Raw genomic sequence first — 19,969 nt, 5'->3', positions numbered from 1 at the left:
AACCAAACTTCCAAGTAACAATTGTTTAGCAAGCCCCAAATCCAAAGGCTGCTCAGTGTTTTGTTGAGCCTCCCAATGCTCCTAAAGTCAGAGTGAGCTCAGGTCACTCTCAGCACATGCCAGGATTTGGACCACTGTGCTCAAAACAACATTTTCCTCCTTTCTCTGAACCTCTCATCCATTTTCCCCTCATCATTATTCTGACGCAAGAACCCCCATGCTATCACTCACTCCTCAGCTGTCCAAAAGCAACTGAGTGCCCTTGGAATGCATTTGCAGGCAGAGGACTGGGAAATAACCAGTTCCTGATTAACTACATGGCTAGAAAAGCACACTGGCTTCAGATTGATGCGACCTACAGTGTGGAGTGCTTGAGTATTTCATGGCATGAACAGCAGAGATCTGCAGAGGTCTGGGTTTGAAAGGAGTAAAGAGTGACTTCCTACCTTGGGAATCTATCATCTGTGGAGAACAACAGTGCAGTTTAGGACAGATGGGGTCACAGGATAGTGGTTCCATACTCATAAACAGCTGGGTTTTGCCTTTTCTTTTAAGGGCCTGCCAACTGGCATGTGTGTATTCTCCCTAGATAATGACATTAAAATCCTGCACTTGAACAGAGAATCAGAATATTCAAATACTTCCGCCAAAAAGTTATTTTCTAACAACAGAGTGGCTAAGCCAAATTAATTTGAAATCCTTCTCGTACAGGTGAGTTTGCCCCTGAAGATCCCCTACATCCCCTAAGTGTAGGCAGCCCAGTGAAAAGGTAACCGTGGCATTCCCCAAGAAGAGATGTTCACCAGTGCCCTGCCTGGAGAGGACTCTGCTGCTCCAGGGCTGGGTTTGAGTGTTAGTCCCTTGCATGGTGCCACTTCTCACCTGCTGCACCCCAACAGAAGGCAGGCACAGCTCAGCGCACTGGGAGAAACCTCCCTGAGCATGCTGAGGAAACATGCTGAGCTCTCTGCAGCTCCTTGTGTAGTGCCTCTTGAAAATGGCGAGGAAAACTGAAAGAGTCATCCCTTATTTGCTGTTTTCACCTGCTGTAACATGGTGACAATGAAGAGATACTTTCATTTTTACTAAGGGCAGTCAACCCAGCTTTTCCCAAAACACCGGCCTAAGTGCTTTCACCAAATTAGCACTGAACCCTCTCAGAAACCCCTCAATCCTGGAAGCCACACTGCTGAGGACATTTTAGTGTGCAAAGACAGTTTGAGTAAGTCTGTCCCACACCACGTTAAGCCCAGCAGTGATGCCATTTGGTTTATAATTTCTTATTTTTGTGTAATTTGGGAGAATTCTATTTTCACTCCTTAGTAGCAAATGCTGTATTTCTCCACATCCGAACAGACAATGTTTCCATTGGCACTCACAGGATCCTCCCCCAGAGTGCACACAGTGTACATTCAATTTTATTTTTATCAGAGCTGAGCCCCAGCCAGCAGGGAGAGGTAACAAAGCCCACAGACCAAAGAGATTTGTTTGGGGCTGGTTCAGGAGCGTTGTGTGAAAACCAGAGTGGGAATGAGGCAGCTCTGGCAGCTCTGGTATGTTCTGTCCTGTGTCACTCTGCAACTACCCCATCACACCAATTCACAGAGCCCCAGAGAGGGATGAGAGGGACCTTAAAGCTCACCTGCCTACAGGTGTGTTCCTTACTGCAGCCCTGCACCAGGTAACAGCAGGCACACAACAAAGCAACACAGGAAACCAAATCCTTTCCTGCTCAGGTTTTCTCACTGTGTACCCACAAACCTTACCCCAACCTCACCACACTGAAGGCTGGTGAGTGATGACACAATTATACATGTGCATTAGATATATATAACCACACTACACTAAGTCCCCAAGACTGTCCCTCTCCTATAATTTTAAGGAAGTGCTTAATTGCACGAGCAGTTTTATTACAAGCATTAAGCAGGAGCCCAGGAGCTGTTGTGCATATGGAAAGGGTTAGATCCCAGTTAGGCACGATGAATCAGCTGGAGTGACTCAAGATCGTTCCAGACTTCTCTGAGCGAGAGCTCAGCGAGCTCTCCTCCCCAAACAAGCAGAGTAAGCTCAGGGAGAATGTCCCCTTTGACTCGTGAGTCACAAGTCAGAACAATGCCCTCAGACCTGAACTCTCCAGCTCTCTGAATCACAAGAAGCTGAAGTGGAATTTGCTGCAAACTCCAAGACTTTCTAGGCTTTGCAGCACTCATGTCCTTGCTCCTGTCCTGCTACAGGGGACGCGTTCTGACCCGGCTCCATGAGCGCCATCCCCCCAGCAGCACAGCGACAGCACTCCTGGCTGTGCCTGCAGCTCCTGCAGGGCACACAGGGCCCACCCTGCTGTGCCCTGGGCACCCGTGCTGCTGAACTGAGGCCCAAGCAGGTGGGAAGGATGGTGGACAACTGACCATGCACTGGAAATAACCACACCCCACATTTCAGCTCTCTAACACCTGCCCAGAGCTGTGAGCTTTCGTGGCAGGGGAAGCCTCCAGCCTTCCCACAGGTAAACTGATTCCAACAGATTCAAACTCACATTTGACACATCCACAGTTTAGTAGTCACCCAATAGTAGTCACCTTCATTTCTGACCTCCTCCATTTAGCACCAGCTCAGATCACAAGAATCTTGGAATCACAGAATGGTTTGGGTTGGAAGGGACCTTAAAGCTCATTCCATTCCACCTCCCCTTCCAGGGACCGTTTCCACTATCCCAGCCAACCTGGCCTTGGACACATCCAGGGGCAGCCACAGCTTCTCTGGGCACCTGTGCCAGGGCCTCACCTCCCTCACAGGGAAGGATTTCTCCCTGACCTCCCACCTACCCCTGCCCTCTGTCTGTTTAAAGCCAATGCCCCTGTTCTACTATGATTTATTCCAAATTCTGCAGTTATAAACAAAGCAAGAGGCAGAAAGCCCATAAAATGGTTTTACAGAAGAAATCCCAATATCCTTCAAACGTCTGTCTGATTAGAGTCTGCTGCCAAGTTACAGCACAGGAGCTAAAACTCCTACTGAAACTAAGATCCCCACTAAGAAAGCCACAAAAATAAGCCACAATATCCACCACATCCAGTGACAGACAAAATTTGGAATTCTGGCTCTGTGTGACTGCTTTATAATTACGTTGTTTCCCACTTCTTTTGTATCAGGCTTCAACTTGTCACTACGCTGTGACTGCCGTGTCAGTGGCAGGAAAAGCACTGTGTTAAAATGAAACTAAACATTGTCACTGTCAGTTTATGGAAACAGCGCTAAAATGTCACCGCGAGTGCCCGTCACGGCACGGCTGCACAGCCGTGCCACCGCGCCAGGCAGGGACCCGGGATGTCACCAAGCTCGCTGTGTCCCCAGTGCCACCAACAGCTCCCAGGGGAAAATCCCATCAGGGTGAGCTCCCAGCCCGTGCTGGTTTCTAGCTCCCAACACAGCAGGGATGGCTGTGTCAGCCCCCGTGCACTGAGCTTGGCCAGCTGCTGCTGTGCCACGCAGGACAGCCCACCTGGGAGCCGCATCAGGCTGGCCAGAGGGAGGGAGTGCCCGGAGGGACACAGTGCCCTGCCACAGCAGAGAGAGCAGCCCTGCTCCCACAGACCACAGAGCCCACAGCAGCAAGGCAGGAACACACCTTCCAGAGCACCCAGCACTGCCACAATCTCCCCACAACCATGGCCCAAGTGGCACATCCAGATGGCTCCTGCACACTGCCAGGGATGGTGACAGCACCACCTCCACAGACAACTTACTACAATGCCTGGCCACTCCTGCAGTGAGAAGTTGTTTTGAACATTATTCTGATGCTCCCCTGGGCAGCATGAGGCCGGTTCCTCTGCTCCTGTCCCTTGTTCCTGGCAGCAGTGAGACGGGCAGGGATCCCATTGCCCAATTCCCCTCCCAAGGACACGTCCCATGAGGAGCAGCGCAGCTGGCACCCCGTGACCCACTGCAGCCCCCACAAACAGCCCCTGGCTCACAGCATAGCTCCATCCCTGGCCCTGAAAGCCATGACACACCGGGGACCACGCAGATGTTTGTGCCACAATGAGCAGTAACGTCGTCTTGTTCCGGAATAATCTTAAATCTTTTTGGTAACACGATCTGAAGAATTATTCCCCGTTCACTTCTTAAGGGACACAAACCCCATCCTTTGCTTATACAAGCATTAAAAAAAGAAAAGAGAGAGGCCCTGAATTCACCGGAATATTCATCATTTCCAACCTTAAACCCAGAGCGTACAAACAGACGAATCCAGCAAGTCAGAAAGCAAAGCCAATTTAATCTGTGGCTCCCCTGAGGTAAATGTAGTTCACAGTCCTGCCCCCACCCCAACCTCAGCCATAATCCCTGCTTCCTGGAGGTAAGAAAGCACTGGAGTGAGGAAAATTCTGCAGCAGGATATAATGATCCAAAATGACAGGGACAATAATGACAATGAATTTCATGTCTCCCAGTCATGAGCTGGGGATGCTTGACTGGGCTGACTCACACGATTAAATTGTTACAGGTACAGCAGAGACGCAGCTATCATCCGGTGCTTTTGGGAAGGCGCCCGGGGCAGCGGGCAGGCAGCGCCCTTCTGTCGGGAGCAAAGGGCTCCTCCTGCAGCCACGCGGCTGCGCCCGCACCTCCGACAGAGGCAAAACTGGGTTAAACACGCAGCTGGTGCAGCCCATTGATTTTATCCTTTCTGAAAATGATAAAAGGGCCCTGGCGGGGAAAGCGCGGCGGGACCGGAGCGGCGAGGCACGGCGTGTGCCCGAGGGAGCTGGGCATCCCTGGGAGCTGGGGCTGCCTGTCCGTGCTCCAGAGCTCTGTGCTGGGCTCTCTGCACCCCTGTCCGTGCTCCAGAGCTCTGTGCTGGGCTCTCTGCACCCCTGTCCGTGCTCCAGAGCTCTGTGCTGGGCTCTCTGCACCCCTGGCAGCTGGGGCTGCCTGTCCGTGCTCCAGAGCTCTGTGCTGGGCTCTCTGCATCTGCATCCCTGGCAGCTGGGGCTGCCTGTCCGTGCCAGCCCCAGCTCCAGCTCCAGCATGGTCCAGAGCTCTGTGCTGGGCTCTGTGCATCCCTGGCAGCTGGGGCTGCCTGTCCGTGCTCCAGAGCTCTGTGCTGGGCTCTGTGCATCCCTGGCAGCTGAGGCTGCCTGTCTGTGCCAGCACCAGCACGAGCACCAGAATGCTCCAGAGGTCTCTCCTGGGCTCCCTGCACCTCCATCCCACAGAGCTGGGCAGCCCCGGGAGCTGGTCCTGCCTATCCATGCCAGCACCAGAAAGCTCCAGTGCTCTGTTCTGGGCTCTCTCCACCCCTGGGAGCTGAGGCTGCCTGTCTGTGCCAGCACCAGCACCAGCATCACCACCAGCTCCAGCTCCAGCATGGTCCAGAGCTCTGTGCTGGGCTCTCTGCACCCCTGGGAGCTGGTCCTGCCTCTCTGTGCTACCATAAGAATGCTCCAGAGCCCTGTCCTGGGCTCTGTGCCCCTTCAGCCCCACACCCTGCAGGATTTCAAGGGCAGCTCTGAGATGCAGAACGCCCTGGCACACAACCGGGCACGGACACACACCGAGTGATTCCCAGCCACACCATGGTCAGCGTGCCTGCAAGGCTTCTCTCTCCCACCCAGCCCCAGGCTGGAAACACCAGGAAATATCAGCAGTTGCGTGTTTAAATTCACCTATGGAAACTCTGTTCAGTGACAAGCTGTCAGAGTTTTTATATCCAGTGAAGGAAAACAGCCACAGAGTTGTCTGTAATACCCCTATTACAGCTCAACATCTCCAAATATCCATTTGTCAAACATGAATTATAAAGCTATAACATTTCATAATTCAGGACACACTCAAATCCTAGGAAAAATAGCTACAAGAGCCCAAATAAAAAAAAGCATTTATTCCATTTTTGACAGCTTAATGAATGCCCTACTCTTTTGCATTGATTTTTGTGTGTGTGTCTGTGTGTGCACGTGTGCCTGGGAAGGATTTCTCAGGGGGCTTGCTGTAAACAGGGAAAGCGAAATCCTCTGCCAAGGCTTTTTCTACTTTTAAATAACCTCCATATTAAAATATTTCAGCAGAGAATGCATGCAAAACTACTGAGAATGCAAAAAGCAAAAAACAACTACTTACATCCCAGTAAACATACTGGAGATTTGTAGAACAAGACAATAAACAATCCAATACCTCAATGTGGCAAGAGAGTCCCAGACACAGCATATGTTAATTTCTTATTTCAGGAAATAACAGCAAATTCAGAAAGCACAGTCAGCAGAGCCCTAGAATCTAAAATTCAGGACCGATTCCAGAACACAGATTTTCCTTACACACCTAAGGGCTCTTGCAAGGCAAAATATGTTAAAGAAGCCTGCAAGCACCTAGAGACAGAAAAATAATGTATCATGAAGAGAACCGTGCCACTTGGAATTGCTGAACACTTTACATTGACACACTCTGGCCAGCTGGATCCCTGCTTTAATGGTTTTCCTAGTTGTTATCATAATGAACTCTATATAATTTAAATGGAGATTAATTCTCCCATTTAAAGCGCTTTGGAACAATCCTGCCCGAGATCCTGAGCTGAGCCCAGCCTCTCCCTGTGCCTCCTCTCCAGTTCTCCCGCAGCCCCTAAGTGGATCTGACAGATCCCTGCTCAGATAGCAGCCGCCTTCTCCCCCCAAAATGTTGCCTTTTTGCTATTCAGGAGTATCCTAATACCAACAAATGCTAAATGCAGTCTGACATGTCCCCCTAAGAAACAAACTTGTAAGTTGTGGCTTCAAAGCAAACCTTGAATAAATAGGACACGTTGTGTACACCCCGGCTAACATCCAACATATGCTTTGGCTTCCCGATGCTCAGGCAGAGCAAGAATAGCCTCTGGACAAGGCTGCGATTCGCTCTTGCTGGTACTTGCAACGTTTATGATGTACCATTTCTTTGTGCCTGTATAAACAATTTAGAGGCTGTAATGAAGACGACCCCGGCGCGGTTGGGAACGCAGCGGCCCCATGAATTATGGATGGCTGGAGGTGCCAGCAGCCCCACAGGGCCACACAGACACGGGGACCCTGGGCAGGGCTGCAGCACACCAGCACCAACCCGCACGTGCAGCGTTTGCACCTCTTCCCCTCCGTGCTGGGGATCCACAGCTGTCACCATTAACAGCTCCCTTTGCAACAATTACAGCGACAGGGAATACAGAAAGTGAGGAAACGGGATAAAACTGCATTTAACTGCACTCACAGGTGAGACACTCCATCCTTAAAAGGCCAATTTATCAATTCATCCTTTGGGGGAGAGAGAAGGGATGGACAGAGAAGAGAAAGATATCACCTACTTTAAGACTTGTATTTTGCTTTGCCATTATTTAATACTCTATTTTATGACTAATCCTTCTGAAAGGACTAAAACAAATTTAATTTCATCACCCCTTCCTCTACTTTCAGCTCCATTCCCTCTCCTTTTGCGCTCCATCCCTCTGGGTTTAGGGTGTGACAGCACATCACTAAAATTCAAGTACAATAATTCACAAGACCTAAAGGGAGCTTGCTGAAATGCTGTGACTTAAAGCCCATTTCCCGTGGCCAGAACACGGGTTAATTGATCAGGACACAGCAGTCCACGTGCCCCAGGGGCCACCCCAGAGCAGAGTGACACAGACAGCAGCGAGCTGAAACGTGGCCTGCTCACCACTGAATTAACGCTCCAGCTGGGCAGTGCTCATTCTGCACTAGGTGAAGCCTCAGAACACTCACACGTGCATTATCCACTCACAAATTTCATCCCTGAGTCCTTCAAACCCATCTTACTCTTCAGGGAAACTGAGGCTTGGAGCTTGGAGAACTTTTAAAATTTTAATTCAAAACAGCATTTCTTTACATTCTGCCTAAAACCGAGGATAACTAAGAGAAAGCCACATAAAGCAAGACAGATTTTTCCTTTTTTTCTCTATTTTATCTTCCTTCCCAATAGTGAGTGTGGGTTTGTTTCCCTCTGTTGGGATGGCACTGAACCTCCAGGGACATCTCTCAGTCACTCAGAGCCTTGCCCTGCCTGTGCTTGCCATCAAAGCCCACCTGGCATCTTGATGCTGAATCTTTAGATTTACAGCACTGTTTAAAACAATCATTCATGTAAGAAACGTGAAAACCAATTTTAAGGCTACCCTGAAAGATGCATCTTTGGAATGCTGGAGTAGTAAATAGCCATGATACAGCCAAATTATTTATTTAATCAGAAAAAACTTCACTAGATTATAAATAGATTTCAAGCTATAGTGCTCTTATGAGAAGTGTAATTACAGTTAAGAGAACCACTTCGTTCTTCTGGCAGGCTCCTGGGATCCCTTAAAACAAGCTAAGGAATAGCTCAGGATACAGAAAAAATAAACCTGAATTCCCTCTCTGTGTGCTGTGTATGGCAGGTCCTGGGTACAAAAACTACCACATAATCCCATAACAAATTTTGCTACATTTGCAAATTTTGCTCTAATTTCCTCCAGACCTTAAAAATGAGATAAAATGCAGCTTCTATCAGTAGTAAAACCAACTAAACACAAGTCCATCCTTTAAATCCAACCCTCCTCCCAAACAAGAATCTGCACATACATATTCCCACACATATATATGAAGTTTTAATTCATTTCCACTGGGCTGCTGGGCTCTGTCTGAGACACCTGCAATTAACAACACAAGCTTTAAGCAGAAGCCTCATAAACCCCACTGGAGTCCAGTGCGTTTCCAGAGCTCTTCCCAGTCCAGAACCCCTTTGATGAGCTGATGAATTGTTCCAAATGCAGTTCTACAAAGGGAAAAGAATTCCCTTATAATCCACCTTGTGTGAAGACCTTTTTGCTGCCAAAAGGTCAGAAACCACATCTCCACCAGAACACTTTCACGCTGCTCTACACCCAAGGAAAGCCAAGAAAAGCCATTGCATTTTCTCCTACACCCAGTAAGTTGCTGCAGAAAACATGACTTCTCTCCCACACTAACAATCAAGAGGCGAGCTGCAGAGAGCCAGGGCTCAAACCCCAGCCCCCCAGTCGTGTTTGAAGGCCAAAGGCAGAGCCCAGGAGCCCCGAGCAGGCAGACAGGCCACGCACCATCGTAGTAGACAATGGCTCCCACCAGCTTGTCCCGGCGCAGCATGGGGAACAGCTCCAGGGCCCGGCTCTTGGTCAGGACGTAGCTGCTCTTCAGGCACTGCCTGCCTGCCACCAGGTCATACAGCTTGATCCCAATCCAGTAGTAGGGCAGCTGCCACCACCTGGGGGGAAACAGCACCGGCAGGTGAGACAAGGTACGAACGAAGCATCTACAGGTGCGTGCACACTCTGTTACTGCAACACGGCGAGTGACACACAATGTTCTTACAGCAGTTCCACCTTGTGCAGCATCACAAGCTCGGGACAATGTAAATACTGCAGACTTAGGTGTTGTTTGCCACTGTTTTTAACTGAGCTACTCTCTGCACTGAGTCAAGCACATTCAAGGATTTATTTGCTCTAAAATCAGGATCTAAATGGGGCTGTTGTGCCTCTGGGTGAGATACTGGAGCTGTGTGTGCAAGCTGAGAGGATTCCCCCAAGGCAGGGTCTAAGGCCTCCTGCACAAACAGGACCACGATAAATGCAGGCAGCCACTGACCTACTCAAGCTCCAGTTTTTACAAGCCCCTCACACTAAGACAGGAATAATGAAAACAGCAATGATCTTAATAAAATTAGGTTCCTTCAGCAAAACCTCCCTGGTCTGAGTAGCCTGTTCCAGTGAGTAACTGCTCTTGCAGGCTGAAAACCTAACCCAAAGCACTGAGTGCCTTCCTCAGAGGAGGAGGAATCTGTTCTGTGCCCACAGGGACTAAACAGCACCGTGCTGGGAACAGTGGGGGGACAAGGGTGCACTGAAAGAATAGCAAATACATCCTGGCAATGAGAGCTCTTTGCAGCTGTCCCTGCTGGGGTGCTGGAAGGGCTGCACCCCAGGATGTGCCCCCCAAAGCAGCGACTGCTGGCTGTGCACAAGTGAGCTTTGTGCTTCTGTAGCCCAATAACTTCCCCCAGGACAGCTTTAAGAAACCCTCCCAGGCCAGGGTTTGCTTGTGAGAAGCCAAGGTAAAGGAGAGAAGGCACAGCAGAGCTTACTTGTAGATGGGCAGCATGATGGGCAGCGCACCTGAGAGGTGGGGCGCGCTCTGCAGCAGGTGTGCACGCTCCTCCAGGGCCTCCTTCACCATCCTGTACTGCAAAACAGCAGCCAGGGTCAGTGCCACAGCAGCCACCCTCCTCCAGCCCTCCCTCACCATCCTGCACTGCAAAACCCAGCCACGGCCAGTGCCACCCTCCTCCAGGGCCTCCTTCACCATCCTGTACTGCCAAACAGCAGCCAGGGTCAGTGCCACAGCACCCACCCTCCTCCAGAGCCTCCTCACCATCCTGCACTGCCAAACACCAGCCAGGTGTTTCCCCTGAAAAGTCACACTCTGGCAGCAGCATTTCAACCACTAAAACATACTTTGAGAGGCTCCAATGGAAAGACAAAGTGAGTCCTCAAAACAGGAATATCAGGCTTCCACCCACACAAGAATGCACAAAAGCATCTACAAACTCTCACTCATTTACCATATTTTCTTTCCCCATGCCAAGATAAATCACTCATTTACCATCTTTTATTCCCTTATCCCAAAATAAGTCGCTCATTTACAATATCCTTCCCCCATTCCAAATTAAATCACTCATTTACCATCTTTTCTCTCCCCGTTCCAGAACAGGACAGCCACTCACTCACCCCAGTTCATGACATTGCCTGTCTCTTTTAATTTTATTTTATTTCAAGCTGTTTTGATTCTGAGATCAGCCCTGCCTCTGCCTGCCCTTCCCAAAACCCACAGCCTGCAGGGCCTGGCAGTGACACTGCCCAGCAAAGCTCCCCGGAGCAGACACTTCCCACGCACAGTGGCTGTGGAACACAATGCTGGAACCCAGCACTGGAAAGCTCCAAAGGAGACGCAGCTCTAACTGGGCCAGTGAAGGGTCTCCCAGCAATTCTTGCTGAACAACCAGCACACAAAATTACCTGCTCGAAATCCAACCTCATGATGGCCTTCTGGAGGTACCTCACCCCACCATGGATCAATTTAGTGCTCCTGCTGCTGGTCCCCGATGAGAAATCATCCCTTTCTAGAAGGGCTGTTTTTAGTCCTGTGTTACCAGAAAACCAAATTAACTTCTTAAATTACACAATTTGTATGTAATTCATTAAAGACACTTCTCTAGGGTAGAGACAATCACAAGAAAAATTACTCTGTACATGGATAAATTTGTATTCAAAGTGTAGTGCACTGTCTATATTGTAATGAAAAATTTTCGCCTTCCTCCTGAGGGAAAAGTCAAAGCAGAACTTAAACAGCAGCACATTAAAAGCTGGGTATTTCACAATGGAAAGGCATTACTGCACATTACGGGGGCACGCTCCCCAGGGAAATGACAGCTTGGATGCATGGCAGGAACAGAGGGGCTCCGTGGACACTTTTAACCCTTTGCAGCAGGGAGCTCCACACCTCTTCAGCAACCATTTAAGTGGCATTCCAGAGAGGGAGACAACTGGCAGCTCTGCTTACTTGGAGTTTGCCTCAGAGGTGCCCAAACCCGTGGGGCACGCTTGGAATTCTGATATCCACAGGAAACAGCCTGGTCAGCCTTAACCACTGAAGCCCTGGGGCTGGAAAAGACTCCAGCATCACTGGGTCCAACCATGCTCCAGCCCCTCAATGTCCTTTTGCCATGAGGGACCCAGAACTGGACACAGCACTTGAGGGCCCTCAGCAGTGCCAACACTGAGATTTTAACATCTGCTGGTCTCCCAAAACTTTTATGTGCTTAAAAAAATCTAATTATTACTGGTAACTTAGAAAGATCAGAGCAATTTATTTTTGTCGAATGTGACTGAAGATTAATGGACACAATCAGAAATAATTTGGTGAAGATTTATCAAACACACGAAAAACAAAATTTGTTGTTAAGCGAAGCAAACACGATAAAAGAGCAAGTTCCATGAATGAACAGCAACGAGACACAACTCATTAACCAAATGCCCGTGAATATTTCACACCTCAGAGACCTACTGATATAACCAGTACACCCAAGAAAAGGATAAACAGAGATTAACTGTAATAATTTCTGTCTGCTTTACAACTGCATTTTCTGCCAAAGCACAGCAGAGGCAGAAGGGAGAAGATCTTTGTCCTGTGTTATTATATATATTAATATTAAATATAACAACCAGGCTGGAGTTTGGACTTATCTCCCTGTGCTCAGTCCCTACTGCTTTATCCATTCATATTGCCACACCTGCTGGATGAGTGTTTCCCGGCTCAAACTGAAAGGTTCTCCTGGGGTTTTGTCTCTGTTTCTGAGGTGCATGTCAGGTTAAAGAGCCTGAGAGCTTCAGGCCAGTTCCCCAAAGGTGGGGAGACTGTGCTGTATGACCTTGTGATGGTGTTCACAGCGGTCTGAGCATCAGGGGGGAGACGAGGATCTGACTCCATGTTTCAGAAGGCTGATTGATTATTTTATGATATATATTACATTAAAACTATACTAAAAGAATAGAAGAAAGGATTTCATCAGAAGGCTGGCTAAGAATAGAAAGGAATGATAACAAAGGTTTGTGTCTCGGCTCTCTGTCCAAGCCAGCTGACTGTGATTGGCCATTAATTAGAAACAACCACATGAGACCAATCACAGATGCACCTGTTGCATTCCACGGATAATCATTGTATACATTTTGTTCCTGAGGCCTCTCAGCTTCTCAGGAGAAAAAACCCTAAAGAAAAGATTTTTCAGAAATTACCATGGCTACATGACCTTCCTCAGGGTCCTTCTGGGAGCAGAGGTTTCCCAGGCAGGACAGCCAATCTCTGCCTGCGGGCACTTGAGAGAAGCCCCTCAGAGCAGTGCGTTCCTTCCCAGTAACCCACAGGTAGCAGCCCGCAGGGGACGGCCAGCCTCACCTCTGGTGGCCGCGTCCAGGGCGCAGCCGCAGCCCGTGGCTCCCCCGCCGATGACGAGCACGTCGAACTCTGCGCCGCTCTGCAGGGCCGCCAGCTGCTGCTCCCGCGTGGGGAGATGCTCCTTCCTGGCCGGAACGGCCTCTGCAGCCTGCACCTGCACCAGGGCACCCTGCGGAGGGGGAACACAGCCGTGAGCCGCGGCTCGGTTCTGCACACACCCCCAAACGCAGCCTTTTCTACAGCCACAGGGGTGAACTCACTCATTGCCAGCCACTGCCCCCACCTTTCACAACCGTATCGTATTAAACACTGAGGAGCAAACGGTACTAAACCCATGAAGGGCTACCACACCTCTACTTCACCTTGCCCACATCAATGTAACACCGCACTCAAGTTACTACCTGTAATTATTATTTCTAGGAACTCTCAAAAGTTACAGGATGCTGTTATTATTTTAATAAGCACTACAAAGAAAGCATTTTAATAAACAGACACATGGCTGGGCTCTGGACTCTCAAAAAAATTCACCAGAGCTGAGTGTACATTTCCCATCTCATGCAGTGGCATTAATCCAAGCTCAAGTTTAATGAGGTTCAGGAGTGATGTGATTGTCAAACATAGTGCCCTGAAACACCAAGAAACTCTAATTTCACCTCCTTTTTGAGAAACTTCTAAGCAATGCAGTTTATGTCCTGGAGCACGTTAAAATACAAGTTTAAAGTGACAAAGCTTAACAACGTGGCAGTTTGCAGACAAGTTCCCATTTCCCTGGATGGCCCTGGGGATCTCTTTGGGCTGATATTCCCAGAGCCAATGCTGCTGTGTGCAGTGACTGTGGAGAGAAGGGCTGATGCTCAGCCACCTACCACGGACCATGGCTCAAGCAGGAAGGGTCTGAGCAGTCTCTGAAGGCTCTCTGCTGTTAACGTCAACTTAAACTGAATTCTGAACGTTTCCAGACTTTCTTGAAAATTATAAACACTTTGAACACCAGAAAAACCTGTTTAACCCTAATTTAAGACCTAATTTAGGCACAGTCTCCAGGCCAAATGGCAGACTTAACTATGCAGAATAGCTTCTGCCCAGATCTCCCAGACAGGAAAGAGCAGACTCATAAAAATTCAAGTGACAAACCACAGAAACTCCTTTCCAGCCAAGCACAAAAAGCCTCAGTTCAGATTATATGGTGCATGCAGCCTAAATATTTTTGTTCAGAATTATTTGCTCATTCCTCAGCAGTATCATGATTTAAATGCATTCGTTCTGTGCCCCTATATCTGCCATAGAGCTGAAAATAAAATCTAAAAACTAGTAGCCATGACTCAAGGAAGTGCATATTCCAAAGATAATTATTGGGCAGGTTCATCCTGCAGTCAGGGATGATATTGACTGTAATGCTGACTAAAGTAGCTGATGAAAATCCCTCAGGACAGCAGCAGCCACTGTCACTGCCCCTGTGGTACAGTGCAATCCCTGGGGAAAGTGGGGCTGGAGACAGAGTCCTCCACTTGATACTGAGGATCCAATGAGGTCCTGGAGTGTCCCAGGGCTGCAGCCCCTCTGCTCTGCTCTGGGGCCAGGCTGGGAGAGCTGGGGGTGCTCCCCTGGAGAAGGGAAGGCTCCAGGCAGAGCTCAGAGCCCCCTCCAGGGCCCAAAGGGTCTCGGGAGAGCTGAAGAGGGACTGGGGACAAGACAGAAAAAAAAAGAGTTATAAGAAATCCTGCTTTTTCCCAAGCGTGGTGATCCCTGTGGGATCAGCTCTGTCCTCCAGCCCATGCAGGGCACTCAGGAGCTGCAGTGCCCAGCTGTGCCCAGCTGTGCCCAGCTGCAAAGACAGCAAACTCTGCTCACAGGCACAGCAGCCCTCAGACACAGCCTGCAGCTCCCGAGGCACTCTGGGGCTGGGAGGAGACATGTGAGAAGTTTAAGAGTTTCAGAGAAACTCAGGTGCCTGGTTATTCTCCTGGCCACGGAATTCTGCCCATCCCCACCTCCTCCTGCCTCTTGCCCTGCTCTCTCACCGGCCCTGTCGGCTCCAGCACTGCCATAAACCTTTCATATCCCCAAAGCACAAGAAGAGCATATAGCAGAATCCCAGAAGGGCTTGGGTTGGAAGGGACCTTAAAGGCCACCCTGGCACTGCCAGACAGCAGTGACAAGCAGGAAATTGGGGACACTAAAACTCCCTATCTTGCACGTGTTTTGGCTGATCAAGCTCAGCGACATGTGATCAACTTCCACGAGCTCTGGAGAAGGAAACTCCCCTCCAAATTTACTGTGCACTACATTTCCTGGGAAATTTCCAAGCATGCTACTTCAGGAAAATAACAGAACACCAGAAAAGAGAGATTTGGAGTTCAAAAAACACTGGCATCAGGTGGGTTTGACTCCATGTCTAGGTTTGCTTTTAAACCCATTATTTACAACAAATGGCTCCTAGCAGAGCCCAGAGCAGAGTCCCAGCATCCAGCCCCTGGTATAGCCAGAGTGTGGAGATTAGCCCTGGAATATAAGCAGAGTGATTAGTACCAGGAATTGATATAGATATGATGCATCTTGCTGTCAATTAAATGGGGGAGTGAAGAAAAGCTGCACAGAGGGATTCCATCTGCAGTAACGTGATTAGTTTGGCAGTGAACAAGTGTGTTTACTGAAATAAGCAATTGCTGTTTATATCTACAATTTCTCAGGCAAGAGTTCCCTGAATGGTTTTGATTACGCTCTTAGTGAGAGGAATTTAGTTTGGCAGTTTGAATTTAATCATCAAGTTATAAAGTGATCTAGTAATCCATAATCCAGTGGTCTCGTTAATTTGCTACTGTAAATTTCCAGGTAGGTTTGCAGAGTCAAATTCATCATCCTTATTCATTTAAACAAAAAAATACAGTAATTAGAACTCCCCAGAGCAGGCCCTGATGCATTATCATATTATCACACATTGGATTCACCTTGCTGAGCAATTCCTACTGACCAACCACACACTCACACACCAGGAAGAGCAGGGCTGGGAAAGGACAGCAGAATCCTGCAATTCCAAACCAAAGCACTGCCTTTTCCTCAGTGATCTGAGGGGAGAGGGGAAGGAAAAGCCAGCAGCGGTCTCCAGTTGAACCTGGCATGTCCAGAACACCCCATCTCACACCTGGCACCAGCCTGCTGAGGCTGATGCATTCAATAAAGGCCCAAAACCAGAATGCAGCACTGCAGTCAGGAAGCAGGAGGATCTGTGTCCAACTCTGCGTCCCCATCAGTGCTGGAAGTGCTGGTGAAACAGCCAGCAAAGGCTCACTGTGCCACCTGGGCCGTGCAGGTGCCTGAGTGTTTGAGGGCAAATCACAGAATTCCACAATGATTTGGGCTGGAAGGGACCTAAAGCTCATCCAGTGCCATGGCAGGGACACTTTCCACTGTCCAGGGTGCTCCAAGCCCTGCCCAGCCTGGCCTGGGACACCTCCAGGGATGGGGCAGGGCTGGAATGACATGAGCTTTAAGGCTCCTTCCAGTCCACACTATTCTGGGATTCAGTGACTCAGTTCCAGTTGCATAAATGTGACCCAAAATGCCAGTAGATGTGTGTGTACAGGAAAATTAGTTGGGATAAAAGCACAGGTGGTTCTGTGATTTTGACCCCAGGATCACACTCTGTAAAACCCTGGGGTTTAACCTGTCTCTGGAAGCTCACAGTGGCCATCCATCCCCAGAAAAAGAGGAATTCCCTGAATTCTGGGGTACTGCAGACAATATGGAACAAGTGACCTCTCCAGGTGACTTTTCCCTTCCAGCTCTCCTATTTAGCAGTCCTCAAAGCTGCAGCTGCCATTTCTGTCAGTAATGAAGGCAGGCTGTAAAACCCTGGGACTGAGACTCTGGAGAGAACATTACCAGCTTGGAGCAAGGCAGGCAGCACGATGGGGAGCTCACTTGAAATGCTGGGGTTTATTTTCTGCAACAGTATCTGAAGCCATAAGAATCCTGCCTTATCCACTTGCAGCTTGGCTCCCCAGACGTGACTCATCTCGTTCCCAGCTGCTCCTCCTCCTCCCCACAGAAACAGCCAGAAAAGGGACTTAAAGACCGTTGTGGACGCGGGGACATGGTGGCTTTGGCAGTGTTGGGGGAATGGCTGGACTGGGGGTCTCAGAGGAATGTGCCAGCCCTACAAGTCCACGGTGCAATAGTGCAGAAAGGAGCCCAAGAGCACAGCCACTGCAGCCCTGCTGGGAGGAGCAGATACCCAGGAAATCTGTTTTCTGCAGCAGCAAGATGCAGGGCACAGACTGACATGGGATGTGCTGCTTTGGCTTTAGCTGGTGGCTGCAGCAGCAGCCTGCCCTGCTGGGGGAGCTGCCCCTGCCCATGGCCCTCAGCTGGGGCACAGCCCTGCAGGGACCCCAGCCCATGGGGCCGGGCCGTGCCCACCAGAGCCTGCCCTAGCCCTGCCTTGGCACACATCCTGTCCCCAGCCCCAGGAACCCAGCAGGAGCTGGCACCAGCTCTGTGCTGAGCCTGGGATATTCACAGGTAGTGCTGCTGGTTTCAATTCCAGCCTCTCAGCTTGAAAACACTGTGCAGACAGCACTATTACTTCAGTCAGGTCTTTCCACTCCTCCTGCAACTAAGTAAAGCCCCCAGTGGCAGCCAAAGGTCATTCTTTAAAACTATTTGTACAAGCCTGACATATGCTGTGACAGATTTTAAGTTTCCTATTTTATCAAAAATCATAATTAATACTTACGTGTTTGTTTCTATGCTGAGAAAATTGAGAGAGGCCAAAAACTGTTGCTATGGCACCTCCTCCAATGAGAGCAGTTCCTTTCACTGCCTTCTGAAATGCCATTTTTTACTGGAAGAAAAGAAGATAAAAATTAATTGGCAGTTTTACCATGTCAGGATCTGGTACACGCAGAATAAACCATTTGAAGAAACTAATAACAATGTTGTGACAAGTTGAAATTTAGGGTAGCAAAATCTTAATTAGAGATTTTCACTGCAATATTAGTAACTTCTAAACAAAGTCTAGACAGAGGCAAGCCAGAGTGCTCTGGTGTCTGCTGAGAAAGCTGAAGGATGAAAGAGTATTGAGATCAGAGTAGATATCCACAGCCCACAGTGACCCTGAGTGTGACAGGCACTGCCAGTCCCACAGACAGGCAGACCAGGGACAGCCTGTCTGCAGTGACAGTGCCACCAACCCTGATCCCAGCACCACAGGAGGTGTGATCAGCCCCTCAGCACCTCCTGCACTGCCTGCCCTGCCCATCCCATCCCATCCCATCCCATCCCATCCCATCCCATCCCATCCCATCCCATCCCATCCCATCCCAGCCCTGCTGCAGTCCCTGCTGCCCAGAGCCCAGCCCGTCCTACCCAGGTGCAGCAGGAGCAGGGCCCGCAGCAGCAGCAGCAGCAGCAGCACACACAGGGACAGCGCTGAGTGGCACTTTGCACCCAGCTCAGAGGGTGTGAAACCAGCCCTATGTGGGTCAGGCAGACCCTTAATAGGCCCAGTGTTCGGGTGCTGAATGACAAATGTGCTCGGGGCTGACCGGAATGTTAAACAGGCCCAGTCTGCTCTGCGCTCCCTGCTGCTGGGGCTGCAGCACATCAGGGGCAGCATCCCTCCCACCTGGGGATCCCATCAGCACCCAGGGACACCCCGGCCTGGCCACACTCCCCAGCAGTCCCCAGACAGTGGTTCAGCACCAACAGGGCTCAAAGCAGGGGCAGACTGTGTGTGCAGCCCTGTGCCAGCACCGCAGCACCAGCGCTGGGGATCAGCCCCAGGCCAGCAGCAGGGAGCCAGCTCCCCATGCCAGGCTGGGCATGGAAACATGTTCCCAGGCTGGAATGCCTCAAAGAAAGGGATTCCTGGTTAGGAGGGTGGGCAGGCCCTGGCACAGGTGCCCAGAGCAGCTGTGGCTGCCGCTGGATCCCTGGCAGTGCCCAAGGCCAGGCTGGACAGGGCTGGGAGCACCTGGCACAGGGGACAGGGGGAGGTGTCCCTGCCCACGGAACGAGAGGAGCTCTGAAGTCCCTCCCAAGCCAAAGCTTGACCTCATTCCCGGAGCACTTTGCCTGCAGCACCCTGAGCATGGGGGAAATCCCCCACACAATTTCTGGGGCAGGCATTGCAGAGCTGCTGTGTGTACAAACTGTGTAAGTAATCATATACAGAAGGCCAAGACTTGCAGCTTCCCACAAGTTTTTCCAAAGAGGGCCACTTATGCTCTTGGAGACTCCCACCGTGACTGCCTTTCCTGTATCACATTTTCCATTTGCTTCTTACTATGGCTGCAAAAAAAAGATCAGCTTCAGCTTTCCTCTGTGGCATGACAGGGAGTGAGAGGGAGAACTGACAGACAAACCCCAGCAAAGAAAGCTGGGAGGGAAGTTACTGTGGAGGCATGGCCTCAAACACTACAGCACCTCCGTGAAAACAGAGAGGAACACTATGGACAGTCAAAGTTGGATCACAAGGTGGAACCCAGGAGAGCACAGGAACTGGAAGAGCAGCGGGAACATCCAGGAGAGCACAGGAGGACAGCACAGGGAGCTGAAGGACAGCTGGAACATCCAGGAGAGCGCAGGAACTGGAAGAGCAGTGGGAACATCCAGGAGAGCACAGGGAGCTGAAGGACAGCTGGAACATCCAGGAGAGTGCAGGAATTGGAAGAGCAGCGGGAACATCCAGGAGAGCACAGGACGAGAGCACAGGAGTTGAGGAGCAGTGGGAACATCCAGGAGAGCACAGGAGGACAGCACAGGGAGCTGAAGGGCAGCTGGAACATCCAGGAGAGCACAGGAGCTGAAGGGCAGCAGGAACAGTCCCGTGGCCATCCCCACACTGAGGAGCTCAGGCCTCCATCACTCCCACCACCTGCAGCCACAGCACACAGGTGGTGACAGGAGCACTGCACACCCCAGCCAGCACTGTGGGACACACACCTGTGCCCGAGGCTGCCAGGGGGCAG

At 50.2% G+C, this 19,969-nt stretch overlaps 1 protein-coding gene across 2 annotated transcripts in view; it reads right to left on the bottom strand.

Annotated features, from left to right (window-relative positions):
* The window catches only part of GPD2 (glycerol-3-phosphate dehydrogenase 2), a 47,947-nt gene that overhangs the window by 19,877 nt on the left and 8,101 nt on the right, over positions 1–19,969 (bottom strand). Inside the window, exons 2-6 of one of the 2 annotated variants that reach the window (XM_059476141.1) lie at positions 17,734–17,841; positions 12,999–13,167; positions 11,063–11,187; positions 10,132–10,229; positions 9,092–9,255 (exon numbers count right to left, since the gene is read on the bottom strand). In XM_059476141.1, coding sequence (XP_059332124.1) covers positions 9,092–9,255; positions 10,132–10,229; positions 11,063–11,187; positions 12,999–13,167; positions 17,734–17,835 — 658 coding nt within the window. In that variant the 5' untranslated portion in view covers positions 17,836–17,841. Of the gene's footprint in view, positions 1–9,091; positions 9,256–10,131; positions 10,230–11,062; positions 11,188–12,998; positions 13,168–17,733; positions 17,842–19,969 lie in introns of those variants that run through there. The other variant, XM_059476142.1, reaches the window with a different exon arrangement.

The sequence above is a fragment of the Ammospiza nelsoni genome, chromosome 7 (genome assembly GCF_027579445.1).
Source record: "Ammospiza nelsoni isolate bAmmNel1 chromosome 7, bAmmNel1.pri, whole genome shotgun sequence".
Classification (NCBI taxonomy): domain Eukaryota; kingdom Metazoa; phylum Chordata; class Aves; order Passeriformes; family Passerellidae; genus Ammospiza; species Ammospiza nelsoni.
This window is presented reverse-complemented; position numbering and strand designations above follow the sequence as displayed.